This window comes from Platichthys flesus, chromosome 23 (genome assembly GCF_949316205.1).
Source record: "Platichthys flesus chromosome 23, fPlaFle2.1, whole genome shotgun sequence".
NCBI classification, from domain to species: Eukaryota; Metazoa; Chordata; class Actinopteri; order Pleuronectiformes; family Pleuronectidae; genus Platichthys; species Platichthys flesus.
The window spans coordinates 6,413,549-6,436,384 of NC_084967.1; the positions used below are offsets into that span (position 1 = coordinate 6,413,549).

The window sequence follows — 22,836 nt, forward strand, 5'->3', positions numbered from 1 at the left end:
CAGACATGTGGTTTGGCAAAGAAATACAAAAAAAATTGTGAAAGCACTGGAGGTTTTCTGATGTCGGATCAGTTTCAACCATGAAGTAAACATGGGCTTGATGTGAAATACTTGTATAAATGCAAAAATACATGTGCAAAGAGTCATGTATATATTGGACATTTTCCTTATAATAACTACTGATATGTAAAGTCTTTATGTAGATAAATAAAGAATAAAAGCTTAGTTTCCCTTTTTTATGTGCATCTTAATTTACTTCCCATCAATCCTTATCTCAACCTGATCGGTATTGATTTAATAAACCAAAGGAAATAAAGAAAATTACCTGGATTTGACAAACTTCTAGATTTTATAAACTATATAGAATTAACCTTGTATGTAAGGTGCTGAGCTGTAACTTATATTTCCAGTTTGGACTCAATATTGTGATGTAAGGCTTCTGTTTTTTGCTTAAAAGAACAGTAATTTGCTGCATTATGGACTCAAATTAAATGTTATGTATTAAAAAATATATTAGTTATACAACGATCCTATTTCTCTTCATTTTAAAGCTTTAACTGTCTCAAGGTTCATCATAATTTTCCAGGATGATTCAAACGTGGGAGGATCAACAGACAGACATTCAACAAAGAGTGAAAAATGAATAACAAATTAAACTCCAAATCGTCGGGCTAAATCTATTTGCCCTGGCCTTGTCAAAACCATTTGAAATGTTTTTTCATCGATGCAGTATAGGCTCTGAAATCCAACAGATTTCTCAGGGGGAAACGATACAATAAATGTCTGTACGTAAGTGTTTATGTATTTGTGTCAAGTGTCAAGTGACAATCTAGCTGCAACAAATTCTCATCTTTCTCTGGTCTGAAGGTTAAAAAACGTGCATGACATCAGTGAAAGAAAATCATGTTCAAAACATGAAAAGACCATAAATGATAAGTGTCGTATCAAACAGATAATCTGCCTGTCTATCAGCTGCAGTCATGCATACAGATATGTATTGAGCTGATTTAGGAATTAGACTATTTAAGTCTCACAAAGTCAAAGTGAAAGATGATTTCAGTGTATCAAAATGGCTATTGTTCCTCTTTTATCTATTGTATGTGTCTGTTTATATTTGTCCATGTGTGGCTTGGGAAATCACTTGCAACTGCGGAGAGGCAAAAACAATTAGAGAGCGGAGACTGAAAAAAAGAAAGATCTCCTGTGTGAAGGAATGTGATTAACAAAACCAAACACAATTCTCATCCAATTCTTGTAATTGTTGCCTCATAATGTGACACATTCAGGTTGACACAAACACATTCAGCATCCAGCCTGTTTAGGATTGAGTTAGAGAGTTCATCCGTTACAATAAAGAACAAAGCAGCCCCCATATCTGTTTCAGACACTTCGCTCTTTATGACGCTGAGTAAGGCTCTGAGGTTGTCAGAGAATTCAGCCGAACAATGTGAGGCTCCGAGATGAAGCAGGAGCCTCCACAATGAGATCCAGTGTTTGTTGATGAGTTTGAAAGGGAGAGACGGCAGACGGAGACAAACTCCAGACAAAAAGGGATTGTCGTGATTATTTGTCCGTCAGCGATGTCAGGAGCGTGTTATGAGCGATGATGGCTCCGGCGATAAACAATGATTGAGATTAGGGCCCCTGCCGAGAAAAGGAGAAAGAGGGGGCGACAGCAAAAAGGAGAGGAGAGAGAAAAAGAGCGAGGGAAGAAGAGTGAGGAGTGGAGAATAGGAGATGTGATTAGACTGGGAGAGAGCTCTGTGATAACTGCCAGCCAACAGCCTGTTTGATCCTGAGGGATGGCGGAGGGATGTAAGGCGTTTGAAGCTGACAATCCCTTTGTGATGATAACACATGTTTTTCAGTGTGCGCGCTGATCCTCCTTCTCCTATTGTATTATGGGCAGCAGACGGCAGCTGCCTGGGCATTGTAGCGCTGCTGCTAATCTGAAACAATATCTTTAGGCCCAGCGCGGTTATGAGCAGCTGTCGGCATTGTTGGAAGCGCTCACTAATCTGTTTCAGTATCTTTAGCCCCTCGTTTAGCTCTTTGATCCGCTCCCATTATGCCTCCCCTTCTCCGTCACGACGAGCGACTGAGCTTGGCAAAGCTGTGCTGGAATGTTGGATAGATAGCAGCAAAGAGAGAAAGCGAGAAAAATACACAGGGCTCCCATCAGAGGCTCGTCTATTAACAGATGTTTCTGACTGTTTTTTTTTATTATTTTTGTCACTCTCTGAGGTTTGATACCTGCCACAGCTGGACAGACTGAGAGACAGGACGAGAGAGAGAAGTGCCAAACCACTCATTTGTACTCCATCACGCTGTTCAGGCTTTCACTGAGAGGTTTTGATTCCCCTCTGAGGCACAATTGCACACGAGAGTTCTGTTCAGCTAGTGGTTTAAATCCCGGCCCCCTGCCTTTTCTGTTTCCTCCAACCGCTCAGAGACATGCGTGACAGGTGGATGACACTATGGAGCTTATTCGGAACAAGTGGAGCATGAAGCAAGGGTCAGGGTAAAATGCCATCGGTGTAAATTTACAGGAATACACTGATGGAGGGGTGTAGTAGACATCATGTTCTGTGTTAGAGTACGAAAAAACTTCAGGAGTCATCAGTCAAGAGAGGAAACTTCAGCCTTTGTGCACAAAAGTTTCGATTCCAGAGTAAATCTACCACATCTTAAAGATTTACTGACATTGATATTACTTAATCCCTGTTTTTACAGGTAATTTATCCAGCTCTGAAACTTTCACTGGGGACTATTATAGAAACCCAATGATGAAGAACAACTTCATATTATCTGAAATTTACAGAAATCTAGCCTCTTCTTTTATTTTTACTTTATTTGTTTTTAATCTTATAATCGGTCCTTTCTTTGTGTTTGTCCTGAGATGTTTTTAATGCTAGGTTTTCCACAAGGTAGACAATAATTTTCCTAACTAACCAATAAACTCAAATACAGAGAATGGAGCCATGATTTACAACTGATGCCACAACTAAATCCAGACTTCTTGGGTTATCTTCCCAGGCCTTCAGACTGACGGGAAACTTTTAGTTGCTGAGTTTAGTTCCAGTGTCTGGTAATAAAATCGCTTGGGAGGTTTCGGTCAAAAATGTCAAGTTTTTTATTCAAACATAGAAACCACTGTTTTCCTCAAAAATAAATTCCAGCCAGAATAGGAAAAACTGGCAGGTGATTTCTCACAACGTATCAGCGTTTAGAGCAGCTCCAGCATTCTCAAAGACTCATGTCTTCTGCCAGATTTAACAACAACAGATCTTATCCAGTTTTTGTTGGAAAGCAGGTGCAACACATCTTATGCTTTTTTGTCGTTGGAAAGCATCACCAAAACTCGATTCAACACATCCAAAACACCAATGCAATGCTTCGTTGATGGTCCCCCATTTGCTGAACTTCCTATTATGTGTGTTTAGAAATGTGTTTTAATTATGAGTGAAAGAAACAGTGATGGTTGGATGTCAAAAGGCACAAACTGGGGAAATCTAGTCAACCTCTGATAAGATCTGAAGGATCTCTTGACATATTCTGACCGGACAGGAAACGTCACCCAAATACCCCAAAGCAAGAAAAGAAAGGTGAGGAGAAACAAAAAAGGGGTTTCTCCTCCTGAGGCAGTGAATTGATAGAAACGATCCAGGCCAATTGTGACTAAGAAACCATCAGGTATCACAGCTCTTATAACAGCCTTCGCTGTTGGACCAAAACAGTGAGAGGTAGGTGTAGTGAGGAGGTGTGTGTCCTGAGTGTGCATCGTTGGGGGTGCGGGGGTGAGGCACAGCGAGCGGAGCGGATACAAGCAGCAAACAATTAACAGAAGCATAAATAGCTCGCTGTGCTTAAGCAAGCCATTAATCAGATATAAATAGAGCGAAGGAGCCCTTTGTGATTAACGAGGTGAGACTCGCTGCTAATTACTGACTCCCTCTCCTCTGGTAATTAGGTTGGCACGTTGAATGGGCATGAACGAGCACGCCATGACCCCCCCCACACACACACACACACGCGCACAACACACACACACACAACCTGCACTGTTCTTGATTGTAGTAAGATGTTTGAGCGTGTTTGTATATGCGTCCCTGTCTCTCTTTTTCTTTTGTCTTTTTGTCATGTCAGGTTTGTTACCAGCCTTGACAACAGGGCTGTTCTCATTAAACCTCCTGCAGTCTGTGTGTGTTTGTGTCAGTGTGTGTGTGTGTGTGTGTGTGTGTGTGTGTGTGTGTTTGTGTGTGTGTTTGTGTGTGTGTGTGTATGTGTGTGTGTGTAGAAAGAACTTACAGAGAGGTGATTTTGAGTTTATGTCTGTGTCTTTGGAGAAACTATGCTAAAAGATAGAGCCAAAACTTGGCAAGATTCAGTCAGGATGCAATTTGAGGACCAAGCAATTTGGTAATCATGGGTCAGAATGAAATCATGTCAACACATTAATACTGATCCCATTGCTTAGTTTAGCAATTATGCAACCGAAAACTTAAAAAAGGATTTAATCAAACCCCCAAACTCTTTAGTAATATTATCGGAGGTAGTGCTGTTCAAAAGCATATTTTCTAGAATCACAGATAACTTGAGTCAATTCACGGAAACGCAACCTAATAGTAACTTATATTTGTTTTCCGTTATTTAAGTCAAAGTCAAAGAATTTATTTTCATATTCAAGGTCTGAATGCGAATTAACCGATACAGAAAAACAAGGTATAAAATGAAAGAAATGGTGAATCATGATAACAAAGGAAGAAGTGAAAAGGGGTGGAAGCTTCCTGAATGATGACGTGTCACGTGAGGTCTTCACCTCACTTAGTGTCTTGTAACTGTTGCCTGAGCTCCGTTGCAGGTGTTTCAACCAAAAGACAAGTTGCAGGAGCTCGGAACCTAACCCACTGAGATTTAATTCCACCAAAGAGTCTGCTCTGCCTGCAGAGAAACAAGACCAATAAGATTGTTCCACCCTCCACAGGGATTTCATCTTATGAGTGAATTGACCCCTCTGACGGATTCGCAAATCCAAGCTGTGCCAGGTCTTCTCTTGGCCTCAGCGCCTGGCTACCAACAGGCTGACTTCACTACCGCTCTCCGTCACACAAACGCACACTGAGCTCCGGTGATATACAACTGTAATCTATTACTACACACTTCTACCAACTGTCTTGGGTTGGAAGTGGCTACCATGATCTTTTTGTTGGAATTGAAATTAAGTGGAGAAAGAGAGGAGCCGATATTGGATCCTGTTGTTAATTAATGTGTGTATTATCCGGGTGGATGAAGCCAGGGGGAGGAAGTTAATTGAATTACAGTCAGTGAGTTGGATAATGCACTGTTGTAATTGTTGGACTGTATAAGACAGCGCTCACATTAGGGAGATGAAAGACCGGCCTGATTTGCTTCCAGAGAATGGTAAGAAATTACTTGTTTGGTTTTGGGGTGTGAGGCATGAATGGGTTTCTAATTTAACCCGTGGGATGGCGAACTGTAAGCATGTGCACAACTAAAGCTTGTCCATGCACTCATCCCTCTTTACTTACAGCCCCTTTGCAGCACAGAAGCAAACTAACACAATACACAATCCCATTTTGTAGTGTTTTTTAGGTTTTAAAATGTTACGTGCAGAATCTACAAGCAAATATGGTCCTCCACAAAGAAAAGCTGGCCCAGAACGAAATATCGCACAACCTTAATACAATGTTTTCTTCAGGAATTTTTTTATTGGCTTTGAATGGAGTGGTTCAATATGAGGCATATTAATGAGCTGCCTTTAGTTTAAATATAGAAATATATGTTAATAAGCATTAATATCCCGAACATAAATGTGGAATAGGATTATTTTCGTACCCTGCGGTGAGCCTCCTGCCAGGTTTGTGGGAAGCTTGCACAAATGCTAATTTCTTTCTGTATGTTGTGCTGCCATCTAGTGGGCATGTCTTCTCACAACTCTCTGCAAGGTAGATATGTTATATTGAAAAAAACTGTCCCAGAATAGCCGCTCCTCACAAAAGGACAATAGATTTCAGGATATATTGATTATCTAGTGTTAACGAAACTTCGTGGCAAAACATTAGTGCAATAAAATATTCTGTTTGCATGATTCATGCAGATAAAGTGTTCAGCCACCAGACAGTGGATGCCATTCAGTGGAAAACTGACTTCTATGAGCAGAATTTCCACTCTAAATATATTTAAACAAAAAAGGACTGAATTGGTTGCAATCTCATATATGAGGACAAATAAAAGGGATGATTGCAAATGCAAAATTGCGTAATTTGTATATGAAACCCATACGTAAATCATGTTTAGTTAGCTTCCAAACGTAAAGAGGAAATTAGACATTGGCTTTCAGACACCTATAATCATAATACAATAATCATATTGCCTCTAAACCTCTTTGGCCAGGAATGTGGTCATTTGGTTACTGGTTATGTTAAACTTCAACAAAGACTTTATAGCTGTTTGATCCACATAAAAACAGCTGTAAATTACTATAAACTGGGAAATACAACCTTAAGGGCTGTTCAGTCACACCTGTTCCTAAAACACTTTTTGAAGCTAGGAAGGATATTTTGTATTTGACTGCCCTATTATGGTGTCATACAACGAATTCAGGTGGTAAAATCCCTTCAAATCATGTTTAATATTCTACAAACATGTGTATGGTACAATTTTCTTGTCTATTACTAAAAGTATTTGCTTACTTGAACATGAACTGATACATGAATCAAGAGCATGCAGAAGTAGCGTTAAATATTAGTTTTCTGTTATATTTTCCTATAAAAGCTAAAAAATTAAACTAGAATGAAGCACCTCTCATAAATAAATAGCAGACATGCAGAAAAAAAAGGGGGGGGAAAAAGGCTAATTCAAAGTCCTGTGACATCAATTATGTCCTAAACTTCAACAAGAGAAACATGGTGGAACTCTGCCACAGAAAAGACATTGAAACAGCAGCTAGCTAAGACACAGACGGACACAAGGAGGAAATTATTCACCTTTTTGGACGTGTTTCTTTCTTTAAGGATGTTTTCGTTTCTTCTAGTGACCCAGCGCATGTTTCCTTCAGTGGTCGCTCCTTGGTTGACAGAACTTCTCCTCCCCTATCCATTTCTAAGATGGCAAAACATGCTAGCTTAACTGATATCTCATCGTTAGCATTCACAACACTGGGAAACGGGTAAAGCCCTAAAGCATCAGGTTGTTTGGTTGAAATTGAGCACAAGTTAAATTAGTGTTTGTTGTGAGGTCATTAAGTGCTTTCTGTCTTTCTCTCCCTTTAAGCCTTACAATTAGAAGACACACTACGATGCTAGCTGGTGTTTTTGAGCCATTAGTCCAGAAGGGGCGCTGTTTACCTCAATTAAACTGAACAGCGAGTGTCTGTCAAAGCGTCTCGATCGCCATCTTGTGGCTGGCTATAGAACTCATCTCCTGTTGGATTATCAGACATGGATCAAATTAAAAACCGGGGAAATTCATGTTACAGCTGCAGGCACGTCAGTATGTGGTAGGCAGGAGAAAGCATAATATAAAAGACAATGGAATAAAATAAAAAGAAGGTACATTATATACACCTTCCATTGTAGTGGTTTGTATGGAAATGTTATAAAGTTAAGTTGAGTGGCAGAGGATGATTGCACGAGCAAGAAGACAAATCTTTTGTACATGAATATGCGATATTGTGACATGCAGATGACACAAATGTATAAAAATGTGTTTCCGGGGGCAGGGTGGTTGTTACTGACGGGCTGAAATGAATTGTGAGTTAAATGTGTGTGTTGGACTGCCTTTGATATATGTTTATGTCTACCTCCTATTGCTATTTATTGTATTTATTAAGTAATTTATTATGTGAGACTGGAAACTGTGAACGAAATTGCCCATGTTGGGATAAATAAAGTTTTCTAATCTAATCTAAAAGTTATTTTCCGTTAGAAATAATGCAAATAGTATGATTAGAGTGACATGGGAAAAAAACAGTGCACTATTTGTGGAAATGAAGGACCTTCGGAAGCATTCCTTCTTGCACTCTTGACTCAGGTGTATGATGGTAGTGCTCAGCTTGGGATATTTTGGCTTCATTTCTAAATAGTGTGGCAGTGGAAAAATGTTGTTCACCCTTGTATACAAACTATTGTAATGTGACAGCATTTTTTTTTAATCCTCTAAGATAAAGTAAAAGTAATACTTTGATAGATTGATTGGCAGGTAATGTTAAGTGAAAATAATATTGTCCTTTCCTAATATTCCTGTTAAAACACATGATGAAAGAGGAGACAAATAAAGGGTAAATAGACTTTATTTTTTCAAAGCATGTTTACAGTATTGGAAATTTCATTTTTTTATTTCACCTCTTACCCCAGGCAACTATTCACTTTAATGCAACTTTTAGAAAAAAATAAAATAAAAGAACTCCTTCTATGTACATTATTTCTCATTTGAGAACAAGCAAGATATTATTACATTTGTTTACTGTACATATAAACATATGCTACAGTGGCCACAGATTATTTTTTTTACAACATTAAATACAAACACAAATGTGTATGTAGTGCTGAGATGACCATTGATATACAGTGAAAATGCATTCGTTTCAGATGGATGGGAACATATTTCAGCAGTATCATTTTGAATATTCAGAATATGTTGCAGTTGAAAAGACCAACTGCATTAATTTGTGTGCGGATTATGCGTAAACGTGGCGTGACAGTGTCCTAAATTGACACCAAACAGAAAACAATCTTTCACCGAACCATCACACTTTCCTCCACCAAAACTTCGAGCAGTTAAAAGAGTCCCTTACCAACGAGTGCACTTTTATCCAAGGTTTTCACATTTAAAGCCAACATTCAAACATTTCATATTCATGTTAGACCGACTCAAACTCCCATCTTAATTCACTAGCTTGAAAGACACACCACACAAAATTAAAAAGACAAAAGAGGACAGGACTAGCCTTCAAACTTCAAAACTGTAAAATGTACAAAGTAGAGAGCATTCACAGGCACACGGGCAGACTAACACAACAATGTCTCCTTATCCAGTACTGTCCACGAGTGTATATATAATTGGACAATCAGGCTTCGTCAGTCAGTCTTGTCACAGAGCTTTGCAAACTTGTTACAGCAGCAGGCACCTGAGCAAATGTGTTATAAGCAAATTAGTTTCACATTTACATTATGTTGCCCGTTTTCACACTTACCATTTTTAAACTCTTTACTAAAAACACTATATGCCCAGATGCCACGTGCAACTGCACCATCAAACATCCACACACTCTCAAAGACATCAACCCTAACATTTCCATTTAAATAAAGTATAAAAACAGTCATTTTTAATAAGTCTACATAATCGTCTGTCTAGTCCTCTTTGTGCTATATGGAAAATGATACAGTGTGCATTATGTACAAGCAAAAAAAACAAGTCAGCACTTTGGTGTAGGCTCGTAAGGGGCTCCTAAAGCTTTTTTATAAACCTAATATGAATATCAAGAATGACTGACAGCAGCTTTCGTTTTACAGTCCAACAGATGGCACTATTACTCCTTGGGTCCCACTAACAGCTGACTTCCATTGTTTATGTTTATATATATATATGCATCATTTTAACCTCTATTCACCAACTTCAACGTCACTTTCTTTTTAGCCCAAATTCCACTTGTTTACAGACTTTCATGTTGAAATTGGATACTTCAGATGGTGAGTGCTGTCAATGCAATCTGGCATGAGAGTGAGGCCATAATAACATTCATTTGTGAATGAAAACTGGTCTAGAGTACTAAAATGGTCAGGCCTAAGTTCAATGACTTTCCCTGACATGGAGTGGACAGTATAATGGTTTGGTCTCTTTCTAGTCCAGCATGGTTTACAGTTCAGGTCACAGTGAAAAACTGACACTGCTAACTTATCATGTGACCTACAACCACGTTCCCCCGTCTAGCGTTATGAACATGGAATGTTCAAATTACAGTGAGTTGCCTTTTTGTCCCAAGTTATGATGTAGACCAAAACAACTTAAATAACAGTGAAAGTCTCTCTCAAGTAAAACGGCTGCTCAGTGATACTGCCATTTCAGCTCGAGGGAGAGGTTAATATGTAAACACAAGATGCTTTACTACAAGTTTATGTTTCTAACTTCAGCCTAGAAAGCCTAAACACAAACCCTTAGCGCACACGCAGCAACAACAATGACATGGCTATTCTGGTGCACCACCCATGCACAGTATGCTGGAGGAAAATAAGGGTGAAAACAAGAGTCACAAGGCAGGCCACAAGTATTTGTTCCTCTTGTGGTGTGGCTCGTATCACATGGGATTGAAAGGATCGCACTGGCCTTTTCCATCTTGACTTTTCATCTTGGTTTCTTGGTAAACAAAGTGGGCTTTGTGTTGATATCATATTAATTTGATCATTTGCAGGGCAGGCTCTCAAGGGGTTTCCCCATGAATGTGCATATGAGAAAGGGGTCTCTCCCGGCGATCAGATTAGTGTTTGAGCCACTTGTCAGTCATGTTGAGTTGTTGCTATGTAATGGTTTATAAATGAGGCATTACTGTCTTACTGTTTATAGTTATTTGAGCTGTGAGAAAAGCTTTTAACACATATGCTGATATCATGTTAATATCATAATTGATATTAGAACAACTGAAATCACCACAACAATGTGAACTTCACATGACACCCATCATATTAATTTGTTTAACAAAGATGTGACTGTATATGATGACCAAGACTGTGGTTCCTTCAATCTCTAAGGGTTAAGGGCCCTGGAGGGGACCTGTAGGCACTGAACGGGACAGACTGTCAGTCTGGCTCTTCCCCAAACAGACCACTAGAGGGCGCTCAGCTATCAGTAAGTGAGGCGCAGAGGAGGTTGGAAGGAAGGAAGGGCAGGGCGGATGAGAACATGAGGGGATGAGGGCTTTTACTCAGGTAAGGTCAACCCAAGAACCTCAGGTTTCATCTTTAAGTACTGGTTGAAGCGCAGGACGGCATATCTGAGAGAAGGGACACACAGATAAATTACACAATAAGATACATGACATACTCAGGCACACTGTGTACTGATGACACACACATTAATCTGCATGCTTAACATTTTGTTCTTAAACATATGATTAAATGGCTAAAGGCTGCAGGGCTGAGCAGACTTAGATAGCTCATGATAAAGTTTGCTTGTTGGCTACATACCCTAAGAAGTCAAAGTCGATGGTTGAGAACTTGGCCTGAATCAGAGCCCAGAGACCCCAGATGAAATGAGATGCCTTGAAACAGGGGGGAAAGCAACAGGGAGGATTAGCAGGTACTCACGACTTAGTGTTAATTTGTGCTAATTGCCCAACACAGCTCGCTCAAGCATGTAATAAGCTGCAAGGAGCCCTAAAGCAACAAGAAAAAATAGCTGACACAAACAAACAATTGCTTCAGTCGCCCATCCTCCACACTGCCCTTGTTTCCTCTTGACAGTAAACAAGGCAGCATGCCGCCCAGGGGAGAGTGCCCCGTTCCAATGTTGTCACAAAGCGTGACTCCCTTATACAGGTGGCATCAGTGAGCGCGTCACAAGTATCCCTCAGAGCAGGGGGAAGGTTATGGTAAAAGTCACTCTGTGCACTGTTTAACCCACATCACATTGTAAGTGGTGTTTGCTGGGCTAACACCTGTGGCAGCAGGGATGGAAAAATCTACTCATAAGAAGCCCTGGCGCAAATACTCTTACAAGTGTTACATTTTTCCCAGTGCAGCAGTTATGGAATGGAACCAAATGGACAGCGTAGAGCATCACCTATACCAGTATATATTAACTCCAACATATATTTTAATTGTTAATTTACTTTAGCTATGATAATTTACTTTCCATCAGCCTTCACTATGTCATAGTACATCAAGTAGGTAAATAGAAAGATTAAAAGAAGTAACTGGACAATATTTTTGCATCCAAAAGAAGGTCAACTCGACTCGGTTACGTTTAGCCTGTCTTGCCTGGCCAAAATGTGGACATTGTTGTCTTCAAATGAATGTCCTTTGTCCTTTAGATGTAGGTGGACTGCTGATCCCTGACATGAGGAACTGGCTTTCCTGTACTGTGCCATGCATTTGTAAAGGGGTTGTTGAGTTTCTCCAATGTAGAGGTCTAAGCATTCCTCACTTCATTCAACTGCATATACCAAATTGCTCTACTTATGTCTGGGTGTTTTGTCTTTGGGGTGGACCAGTTTCTGCCTCAGTGTGTAGGCAACATCTTGGGTGAGAAAGACATTGAAACTCAACAAAGTCAAGTTGACCAGTATTTAGCCCTTGGAAATAAAATGACGAGAAACTCCACATACATAACCATGCAACACATAAGTCTAGGCTCTTTTCCTGCAAATTTTGAACATAAAAATTATCGAAGCATATACTTTATCAAGTGTGATTTAACAATAAACATGTCCTAATGCTCACCAGGGCAAATCGGTTTACTTGGACATAAAGGATCTCAACCTCTCTGTCAGTCACATCGGTACCCTGGGCTTTGTGGTCCTTATAGGCCTCCAAGTAGGAGCGCAGCCACTGCAGCTGAAAGGCCCGATCTGGGTAGTGACTATAATCCACCTCATTCAGGCCTGGAAATAATAAAACACACACACAAGTTAAAAGACTCATATTTCTGTCGACATTGCACACGTTTTTTTTAATTTATGTCTACCAAGAACTGTACTTACCAGCAAACTCATTGAAATGATTCCCAATGTCGTAGGCTTGGTAATTGTACCCAGCATATTCGTAGTCAATGAACTTCACATTGCCTGGAAAGAGAAGCGGCATTGTTTAGACAAAGACACGGGCAGCAGACCAAATGATTATGTTGTGTTTTCCCTTTTGATAACTGAGAATATCAAGGTTTTTTATGTCTAACTTTCTTCCTGTCTGACTGGACTGGCTCGCGAGGTAGCCGATTGCAGGGCAAGGAGTAAGAGTTTGCATTTTGAGGGAAGTAGACTATAGAGACAGACTTTGGCACTGACAAAATAATTAAATAAGGGGAATTACAGAGAAACACATTGAGACTAGAGGGACGCTTCTGAAAACAATTACTGGCAAACCTAAAATAAGCATGCAGTTGAGAAAAATGATTCAATACAAATGTTTAGAATTAAAGCTGTTAATCGAATGAGAGCATTGCTATGCCTTTAATTTTTTTAATAAGCTATATCTAGGGACTACATGAAAAGCAATCCAGATAGCTTGCACATCTTCATTGGGTTCCAATGGTATCTTAACAGTGGATTTACGAGTAACTGGGTTATCAGCAACCACAAAATAGGCAGCTGGGATATATTAGCAAAGATGAAAATGTGCAAAGCCTGATGCAAGACATGGAGCACATACAAACGTGAAGGGGTAAAAAAGATGCAGATGTCTTTTCAAAGAATGTTTTTGACACATGCAAAGAATAAATGGAAAAAATATTCTGTTAAAAGTTTTGTTTTTGAGGGATGGGGAAAAGGTAAAATGAGGAGAAAGCAGAGGGACAACGGACAGAAGATAGTGATATACAAAGTGGATTTTAGAAAAGTAAAGTTCCAAAACAGATGTACAGCAACACACTCTTTATTGACTTACATTTAAAAATGCACCTGATGCTAACAGAGTAAGTGACAGCCAACTGGAAATTGAGTTCCTGGCTACAGATTGTAAAATACATTCTAAGTCGCCATGAGTCTCTAAGTGCCGCTGAAATGTGAGTGCAGATTAAAGCAGACCATTTCCATGTAACTTTAAATCCGATTTTAAAGTACAGCGAGGAAAGGTCCAAGAATGTGTTGCTGTCCGACTTCATTTGTAGGTCTATGACTGGATTTACACCGGGCATTGAAATGTTTTTTTATATACAGATTGTATCTAAATTAATTTAATCTAATTACATATATTAATATGTATTAATTAGCAGCTGCAGTTTCCAGATCCTGTTAAGATCTGTCATGCTCACATCACATCCTCCACTTTGCACTATTCCAAAAGATAACAAACTAAAAATAGAGGAACGGTAAAAGGAGATGGTAGCCATTTTTGATGCTCAAGGTTGTCTTTTAATATAACCATGGGACAGAATTTGATTTCTTGCCCGGGGCTACGATCAGTCGACAGTGCATCCTGGGTACATTTACACCTGTATTTTCATGTTTTAAAGCGATTTGCAATTGCAATCTTAATACCAAAAATGCATTTTAATGCCAGGTGTAAATGGGGTAAATAAAAAAAACAAGAGGTACCTGTGGGAAGCACGGAAAAAAGTGGTTGAAGAGGTTGACCTCAAAATACAAACCCTTACGTTTACGAGCCCGATTCTTAGTGGCATTAACACAAACAAGGGATTTTGAAGAAATATTTATTAAATTAAATGTTTTTATTTTGGCCTTAGCTGACTACTTTTCCCTTACATATGAAACATTATTTTTTTAAGGTGTTGCTTGACTACAAGAAAGACACTTTGAGGTGGGTTACCAGCCGGCGTGTAGGTCCTAGCGGGACACAACTGAACACCTCCGGGCAGTGGCTATAGCCCCCCTGTGCAGCAGATGAAAAGGTTGGGGCAAACACATCTTTCACACATGCTTACTCTCCCACTGACACATTTGTCTTTTATCCATTCTTGCTCCCACGCACAATGGCGAAACATCAGGCCTTGCAGCCAATCTCCAATGCCTTTTCTCTCCCCCCCGCCTCCACCCTCACACATGCAACCTCACATCCCCTTCGCGCAACACTCCCCTTCAATGCTCCCTTCCCATTGGTCAGCTGTGAACCCAATAGCGTGACAACTCTGCTGCTTCTGCAAATTATAGAAACTTTGAGCGGCTTCCTGGCTGCTGACCTGCAGATTTTGTGGCTCTTGGGACCAATTAAAATGAGTGAAGATTTTTTGTTTCTTTTCTTTGCAAACAGCCGGGTAAAGTGAGATGGAAGAAGGCAAACTTAGTCTGTGATTGGGGCTGCTAGTTTAGACAGAAGAAAAGTAATGCAGCACTTTGTAGGCAGTGTTTAAAAAAAAAAAGTTTTAACAGAAAGTACGAAAACTAAGAATAATTATTGAGCTTTAACCACCTCTGTTGAGAGTTTTATCAATACAGGAAGTGGTGGCTTCCCTTGGCAGGGTAGCGGTTTTAACTCAGCTGACAAAGCTGAGCAGAAGTGACAGGAAGAAGTGTTGTAGCTTTTTACTTTCTTTTCCTGCCTACTCTGTTTTCAATAAAAGACTGTAAGTGCTGGGTACTACAAGGATTACTACGACGATGGTTAAGACAGCCTGAGCGGACAGTCAGAAATGTAGTGATCAGACTTAAAGCTCAAGTGCCTATACTCTTCTGTGGTGTTCGTTCCATTGTGGTTGTCAGTTGAAAGCCTGGTGTTAAAAGTGTGTGCGATTACAGTTGATGCACTGGAATATTGGAAAGTCCCTTTCTATCCTTTGTCTTAATAATACAACAGCTGTACTGATAACCACGCTCTTGTTTATTGAAGCATGAAACATGCATTCTGCAAGTCTGCAAACTATTTAATTAACTACAAAGAATTACCTGTCTGTACATAGGATTTATAGTAGACATTAACTCTACGATTTCGTAACTTCAGTCTTCTGGAAAATGCTAAGGACTTGGTGTAAAGGTATGAATGCGAGCCTCACAGTGGGCGATGTCCCACTTTTACTGACACTAAATACATGTTTTCTTGCTGAAGCAGTCAGAACTTGTTTGCTATACTATAGATTCAAATGAGATTTTGCAGTTGTGCATGTCAAATCCAACCTTTCCAAATACTCCTAGTCTGTGTGCTTAGGCAAAAAGCTTTCCCTGCATTTTGGCAGAAGCATGATTCAGCTTTGAAAAGAATAAGGCTGATGATCTTCTATATGATTGTTAAGGTCAACAAATCCAATGAAATAACCTAAACCAACATGTTAGTTTATCTTGTACTTCCCAAAAACTGTGCCATTCATTCTTAACGGGTCATATTTTATTTTAAATAAATGATAAATATCCCTTGTTTGTTTGAAGATCTTCCAGATATCAGGGATCACCAGCAGATGTAAGCGACCACTAGCAGAGGTGACGCACACATCATCAGCTGTGTACCTAGGGTTATTCCATTTAATTTAATTTTATTTTATTTAATGGTTTTCAAAGGTTACTTCAACAGGAGTTGAAAGTGTTTTTGTCTTCATCGTAATTTAAAGTCACATATCATCCTGTGATACTGGCGAACTCGTCCATTTTTAATAGTAATTAGTTAAGATAGCACTAATAGCTGTATAAAGCAATATTTGTTAGTTAAATATATATATTGTTGGTATTCGATGGATTTTTTGACAATAAAAAGCCTAAAGAATATCATCAGACATATCTTTTCATTCATATTATCTGCCAAGTGAAAGATATTGGTGCTTTGAAATGGAAAATTGCAGCGTAAGGAGAAGTGACGAAAAGTAGCTTTGTATTTAAGGCATTTGAATGGCGCTCAGAGTGACTCAAAGCAAATGCAAATCATAAAAAAAACAGTTGTAAACAGTATTGTAAGGAGCCTAGCAACAAGAAGTCAGAGGGAACTGGTGGCCAGGTAGCATTGGAGGGTGATAAGTAGATACGTGGCTCCTACTGATGCCATGAACTCATCCCGATTAGCCTGAGCAGTGGGCAGACTACGTGAGGGCCCTCAGAGCCGACTGTGCGTGAGGTTTGTCTCCCTCCATTGCCTCCCCAGGGGCAGGGCGGCGCAGGGCAGCCACAGCCTCGGCTGTCATTCCTAGGGGAGAAAGGCTAGACACAAGGAGCTGTGAGAAGGGCCCCGCCCCTCGCCGCAACCGACGAGGGGGCTGACAGCTCTAAACCCTCCCATAAACACCCACACCCCACCTCCCACATTCATATTATATACCCTATACTTTCACCCCTTTGCTTTTTGTTTCTCACCCATTTCACCCCACCATTCCGCCGTTATAGTTTTCACTCAAGGACCGCAACAATTAAAGTCACTTAGAGCAAAAGTGCTAAAGCACCAAACACATGTGCTATCAATGATGTAATGGCATTGTCTGTTGTTGGTTTTCCTTCTTTTGGGTTTCAGCACAGAATTAGAACGACAGATCAGAAAGAAAAATTTGGAATTTAATGAAATACAAATTAAAAAGGTTTAACTGAGAATTAATTTACAAACAACAATGGTCAGGATCCGACAATGTGTAATTACTGAAATCTGTGACAAATGCAATGTTTAAATCCATCTTTGTGTTTGCAAATAGTACTGCAGTAAGGTTTATGGTGGTTTAAATGTGTTGCGTTTGCCTTATTTCAAATAAGAATTCCATCTGGAGCATTAGCAGAAAATCCAAATGATAGGACTGTCTGACTGTTCTAATTCTATGCCTGCAGCCCGATGCAAACACTGACAATGAGAGAAGCATGTCAACTAGGGTTTAGGAAGTGCACATAATGCAATTCTACCTGAGCGTAGGGACCAAATGCAGATAACACTACAACTCAGTACAGGCATATATGGGATACTCACCTTCATCCTGATTGAAGATTATATTTTTGCAGAGCAGGTCGTTGTGGCAGAAAACTACGGGGGAGCCCAGCACCGACAAACTCTGCTGGAGCCACACCAGCTCTTCTCTGAGGCAGCGGGGGCTGGGCACCTCCATGCGCAACCTGGAGGGGGCAGAGAGTAACAGAGGATGAGGATATTGAAGAGCAGTAGGAGTAATAATGCTAAGAGAGATGAAGGTAGTCAGTATGGGCAACTTGAAAGTAAGCACAAAACAAAAGATGAATCCACGTAGAGTGGGTACAGATCTAGTCTTTAAGTTAAATAAACCACATTTCCCAAAAAAGGCATCACATAACATTAATCTGAGCAAAAGATTGACCCAAACTATCCTTATTTCACTAATAGAAATAAAACCTGACTTTAGATATCTAAGTAATTATTAGTATTATTACAGTTCAACATAAAATGACACAAACTAGGTTGTGTGAGGGACATTTGTCAATTTCAATTTTCTTTAGACTGCCTTTATTAAAAACTATCCAACATGAGAAAATAACTACAAAAATATGCTAAATGTATTTTTTTCTGGCTTCATAATTAAGTTTAATTCAATAACTATTTTTGGCAGGTTATGCTAACATTTAGTCATAACAACAGCTACGATAAAGTTAACGATCCTGACTCGAATTTAATCAGGTGATGATGACGTAATGTGAAAAATAATATTGTAAATGGAAAGAATCAGTACTCATTTATACTTCACATTTTTATACAAGAACCCTGAGATACTGCAGGTGTCACTGTCGCACAGGCATCTGCATTTCTGTTAATATTTGAATGTCATCGATGGAAATAAAAGTAGGTTGAAAAAGGATATGTTTGTTTTGGATTAATTTGGGCACTGCAATACCTGAAGGTAGTTGTTATTGGCAATGCCACTGTCAGTCAATCAAGACTCAATGGTGCCAAAGTGCCCAGGGTGTGTGACTGAATAAGATAATTGTGATACAGCACACCAGATCAGTTGTGTACCTCTGTTCTTTCATGTCAGGGCTGACGCAATCTGAAACTATGAAACCAATATATCTAAATTGGAACTGAAGCCCCTTTCTTACAAGCATGACACCTTGGACGTTTCAGGTAGCAGGATTAAAACACAAAAAAATGATACATGATTTAAATTTAATGAAATAAAACAAGAGAATTATGACAACATAAAAACTAATAAAATAAATAGCAGGGTGAAAAGCTGTATAAAAACCAATGATTAATACCTAAAATCTGAATATGAGCTGGAACAAATTACCATGACATAAATTTAATATTAAGATTAAAAGCCTTAAAAAAAAGTTCAGGAGATAAGCAGTATTGAGCAATTAAAAGAAAATTGAGAATCTTGGTGATCTGTTTAAAACAGATTATGGAAGAAAATATCTGAAATGGCGAGGTGATTTTAAGCTTTATAGACAAATCAGAGGAAACCTTTCAAATCCATTCTGAAGGAGGGCAAGCAGTCAGAGCAGCGTCTTACACAGTGGGGTAATATGATCCTTTTCTTTGTTTTGGTTAAGACTAGCCTATTGGGCTGAGAATGTTTGGTATTTTTCCGTAAGACTTTAAAGTGAAAAGGGAGCTACAATAATCCAAAAATGTTGATGTGAATGAGCATTTCTGTATTGTTTAAAATGGAAAATGGGATGTTATGACCTTGTTAAAGAGTTCAATTAAGTTGTGAGTTTAAAATCACTCTTGGGTTTGTGACTTTGGTTTTACTTTTATGTAATGGACATTTAATAAAGAAAACTATTTAGGCTTACATAAGAGTGATACAAGAAATTTAGAGTCATGGTGCTGACTAGCTGAGGTGGTATTTACAACCCCCTCTGCAAGTTTGGAGTAACATTCTCTCACATTTCCAAGGTTCTGCTCTTTTAATTTTCACTGTTTAAAGAGAAAGCATCATAAACTCTGACATAATCTCTTTGGAATGCAATAATTACAGTAGAAAACACGTTTGTCAAACCGGTTGAGAACAGGAAAGTGATCTAACGCTCTTCTTCAGTCATGTGAGGCATGTCAAACACTGATAATGAAAACTCATGTTGTGCCATTGAACCTTGCGGTTGTTTAGATAATTTATGACACTGAGGTTGGGGGTCATAATTCAATATTGAGGTAACTGATAACAGATACAAGAGATAGAGTCAAATGTTCCCAAACAAATATAATTTAATAATTAGAGGTGTTGTTAAATGTCTAAAACAAAACACCTTTGATTATATAGTCCATCAGATCCATTCATTTTAGGGCTTGTAAATTCCATGATCTTCTATATGAGCTCCAACACATACTCTGGATGAGACTTGAAGAAGTACTGAACCTCTCTCTCGCTCTCTCTCTGAGAGGCATAATTTGCATAGATATTTGTTTATTTAAGAGGGCCTTATAGGACAGCTGCCTTCATACATTACTTCCCTGTTAGTTTGCTACAAAGGTACTTAATAATAATTTATCTAGGGAAGAAAATCTGTTTAAAAAATGCTAATTGGCCACATTTGTGGGCCTGGCAGTTTTCAATAACCATGATACTATAGGGTCTCACCTGGCGTTCCGCTCAGGGTCCTTGAAGTGCCTGGGGATGAGAGCAAAGTACTTGCCCATCTTTAGCCACATGTCAGACTGGGGCACCCAGCCATTGTGGGCATGAATGGCATGGTACTTGGCCAGCTGCCTGGCAATCAGCCTGTAAGTACAGCAAGCAAAATGGGAAAATTTGAGTTAGAGCATGAGCGATAAAGTGGAATATGAGTCCAGGCTTCAGTCGTCATAAACTAAAAGGTATAATCTTGTCAAGAAGTGAAATCTGAGCAAGACTGAGGTTACAGCAAAAAACCTTGTTATTTAGGTCATACTTTTGTGGATTAAGGGAAGAAAGGGAAAGCAGAAATAGAAAGGATAGTGGGGGAGGAGAAAAATATATGCAGTTAAAACTCTTGAGTATATTTGTGTTTGTGTCTGTAAAGGATACGCGAGTAGGGCGTAGACAAACCAATGCATAAAGTCATATGACTTCCCAACAATGTGTTTTACCTGAAAACAGGTTTGCTCCGAATGTGTTCAGGCTCCAGGGCAGTTCCTTGCAGAAATTCATAACACAAGCCATTATTGAAGGTACAGAAGAGGCGCGGGGCACAGCGATGTGCTTGTAGTACTCTGAAGCTTTTAATCTCATTCTCCCGGTCCACCAGCAGTTCGGTTTTGTTGCCGTAAATACGGACCAGCACCACATCCAGCATGACTGGACCCACATAGCAGCCCAGCAGCTTATTGGTTATTCCATCTGTGAAAAACTGTGTGTACAAATAGAAGAAAGAGTGAAAACATATTCTGTCCAGTGTTTTAACTATGTCACTTGAGGCCTATGGTTTGACGATAACGGGACCGAGGCAGGGTCTGGCAAACAACAGGAAAAAGAGCACAACTTCATGTTGCCCTAAAAAAGCTGGGCGTGTCTGTCTCTGTTGTGAAGCCTGGGACATTTCTGTATTGAGTGAGGACCCAACATACCAGCCAAATTGTTCACTCTAGGAGGGATTGGCTGAGAACGACAGGATCGTGAGGAATTTTATTTTTTGCGTGATGAAGCAATGGCTGGCATTTTGCTGAGTTCCCACTTTGCTCCCATTGGTGTGCGTAGGCAAGGGTTGCGGAGCATGTGATCGTCCTCGGTATGTTTACCAAGCAAAGCCACACACCCTAGTTTGTTTTGGGGAACTGAAAGTACTAAACTTTCAGAGGATTCAAGGATTCGAGAAACTTTAATCTTATCGGCTTAACACGTGTATTATTAAGGAAGCGCAGTGTCAAATTGAGTGTGATTTAATGGATTCCATTACATATCACTGGGCTTTAAAGAATCCTTAAAGACAATTTACAGGGGTTAAATAACAGAGAAAGCGAATATAAACTAATAACTAACAATAAAAAAATGTCTGCCCTAAACACAAATTAAATCCTTATTAATATTACATACGTCTGAAATCGGTAAAATTCCCACATTAATATCAAAATAAAAAATACACGTCATAATCATACATTTAAATATAAATTCGCACCATGACCCGCCAATGGAATGAAAGACACACATTAAAAGCAGCTGTGAAGAGGTGGGTTTTAACTCATGGGACTTTACTTAATTTCCCTTCGGGGATGAATAAAGTCTATCTATCTATCTACTTGACACAGGGACTGGAAATACTGTTCCCTTTGTTCCCTTCTCAGTTTGTTTTACTGTCATGTTCCTCATCCCAAAAGTAAATAAAACAGTCTATAGGCATGTTATATAATACAAACTGTAAATGTAAATATAAAGTATTTATGTCAGTAAGTGTGGGAGGTTCCTCAAGTTGTCATCATAGTCCAGAAACTCGTAGAAAATGTGTAGGGGGGTGGGTGGGGGGGTGCTGCACGATAATGATATAAACTGACGGATCACCCCCCCGCCCCTCTCTCTCTTAAAATATCTGTGTAAACCCCCCAGCCAAGTCGCTGCACGGGTCAGTCATTTCCCCACCAACACCGACATTACATAAGGTTTAGGTTAAGTATAGCGTTCGCGCAGAGGAAGCTGCGCCAGAAGCGTAGAGACTCCCACCGTCTGACCTGAGCTGACGCAGATGCAATTTTTTTTTTAAACACAGTAATATCTAATAGGAGACAGTTAGCTAACACCTATTTGGATATATCATCTGCGCATCTGATACGGCTGCTAGCTGTCCATGACATTATACCCTGGAGTCTCTTCTCCGTAAGAATAAGCTAACTTGATTGTGGGGGCACCTTGCTAGCTTAACTTGTAGCTACGCAGGGATGAATGTTGAAGCTAGAGGCAAAACGGAGGCGTGTCGCACCGGGCAGACTGGCTGTAAAACACGATCATTCAAACAAATAAAGACATTAACCGCACCTTTATTTTAACCTCCGACGGCTTCCAGCTGGGTCTCAGCTCTTTGAGGAGTGTCAGTGCTCCGGGTCTGTAGTCAGCCTCGTCAACAGTCACGTCTATTTTGGGTACAGCTGGAGCCTCGTCCGGGACGTGAATGTAGTTGGCCATGGCGCTTTCTCTGGATTGCTCGGGAGCGGAGTGAGTCTCGGGCGGTGTTTTCGGTGGTGGTGTTTGAGTCGGTGTTGGTGCACACAGCGGCGGAGATGTGCGCAGTGTATGGAGTGCTTGAGCGGCGGTCGGGTGTGTGATCCTCAAGTGTTCGATTCTGCTGCTGCTGCTGGTTTGCGACAACGC

General features: G+C 39.8%; 1 protein-coding gene across 1 annotated transcript; it reads right to left on the bottom strand.

Annotated features, from left to right (window-relative positions):
- Positions 1–8,293: 8,293 nt before the first annotated feature.
- etnk1 (ethanolamine kinase 1) lies at positions 8,294–22,836 on the bottom strand. Its single transcript, XM_062383164.1, has 8 exons — positions 22,504–22,836; positions 20,628–20,887; positions 20,140–20,280; positions 17,556–17,698; positions 12,716–12,799; positions 12,456–12,616; positions 11,202–11,275; positions 8,294–11,008 (listed from the first exon to the last, which is right to left on the bottom strand). Exons 1-8 carry the CDS (start codon positions 22,648–22,650, stop codon positions 10,936–10,938), a joined length of 1,083 nt encoding a protein of 360 aa, XP_062239148.1. The 5' UTR covers positions 22,651–22,836; the 3' UTR covers positions 8,294–10,935.

What these genes read in the sequence shown, in the direction of transcription:
- etnk1 (XM_062383164.1), bottom strand. Translation starts at nt 22,650, where the DNA reads ATGGCCAACTACATTCACGTCCCGGACGAGGCTCCAGCTGTACCCAAA. An exon ending in CGGAGCAAACCTGTTTTCAG is followed by an intron (nt 20,281 to 20,627) that starts GTAAAACACATT and finishes CTGTACTTACAG; the next exon opens with GCTGATTGCCAGGCAGCTGG. An exon ending in GACCCTGAGCGGAACGCCAG is followed by an intron (nt 17,699 to 20,139) that starts GTGAGACCCTAT and finishes TGCCCCCTCCAG; the next exon opens with GTTGCGCATGGAGGTGCCCA.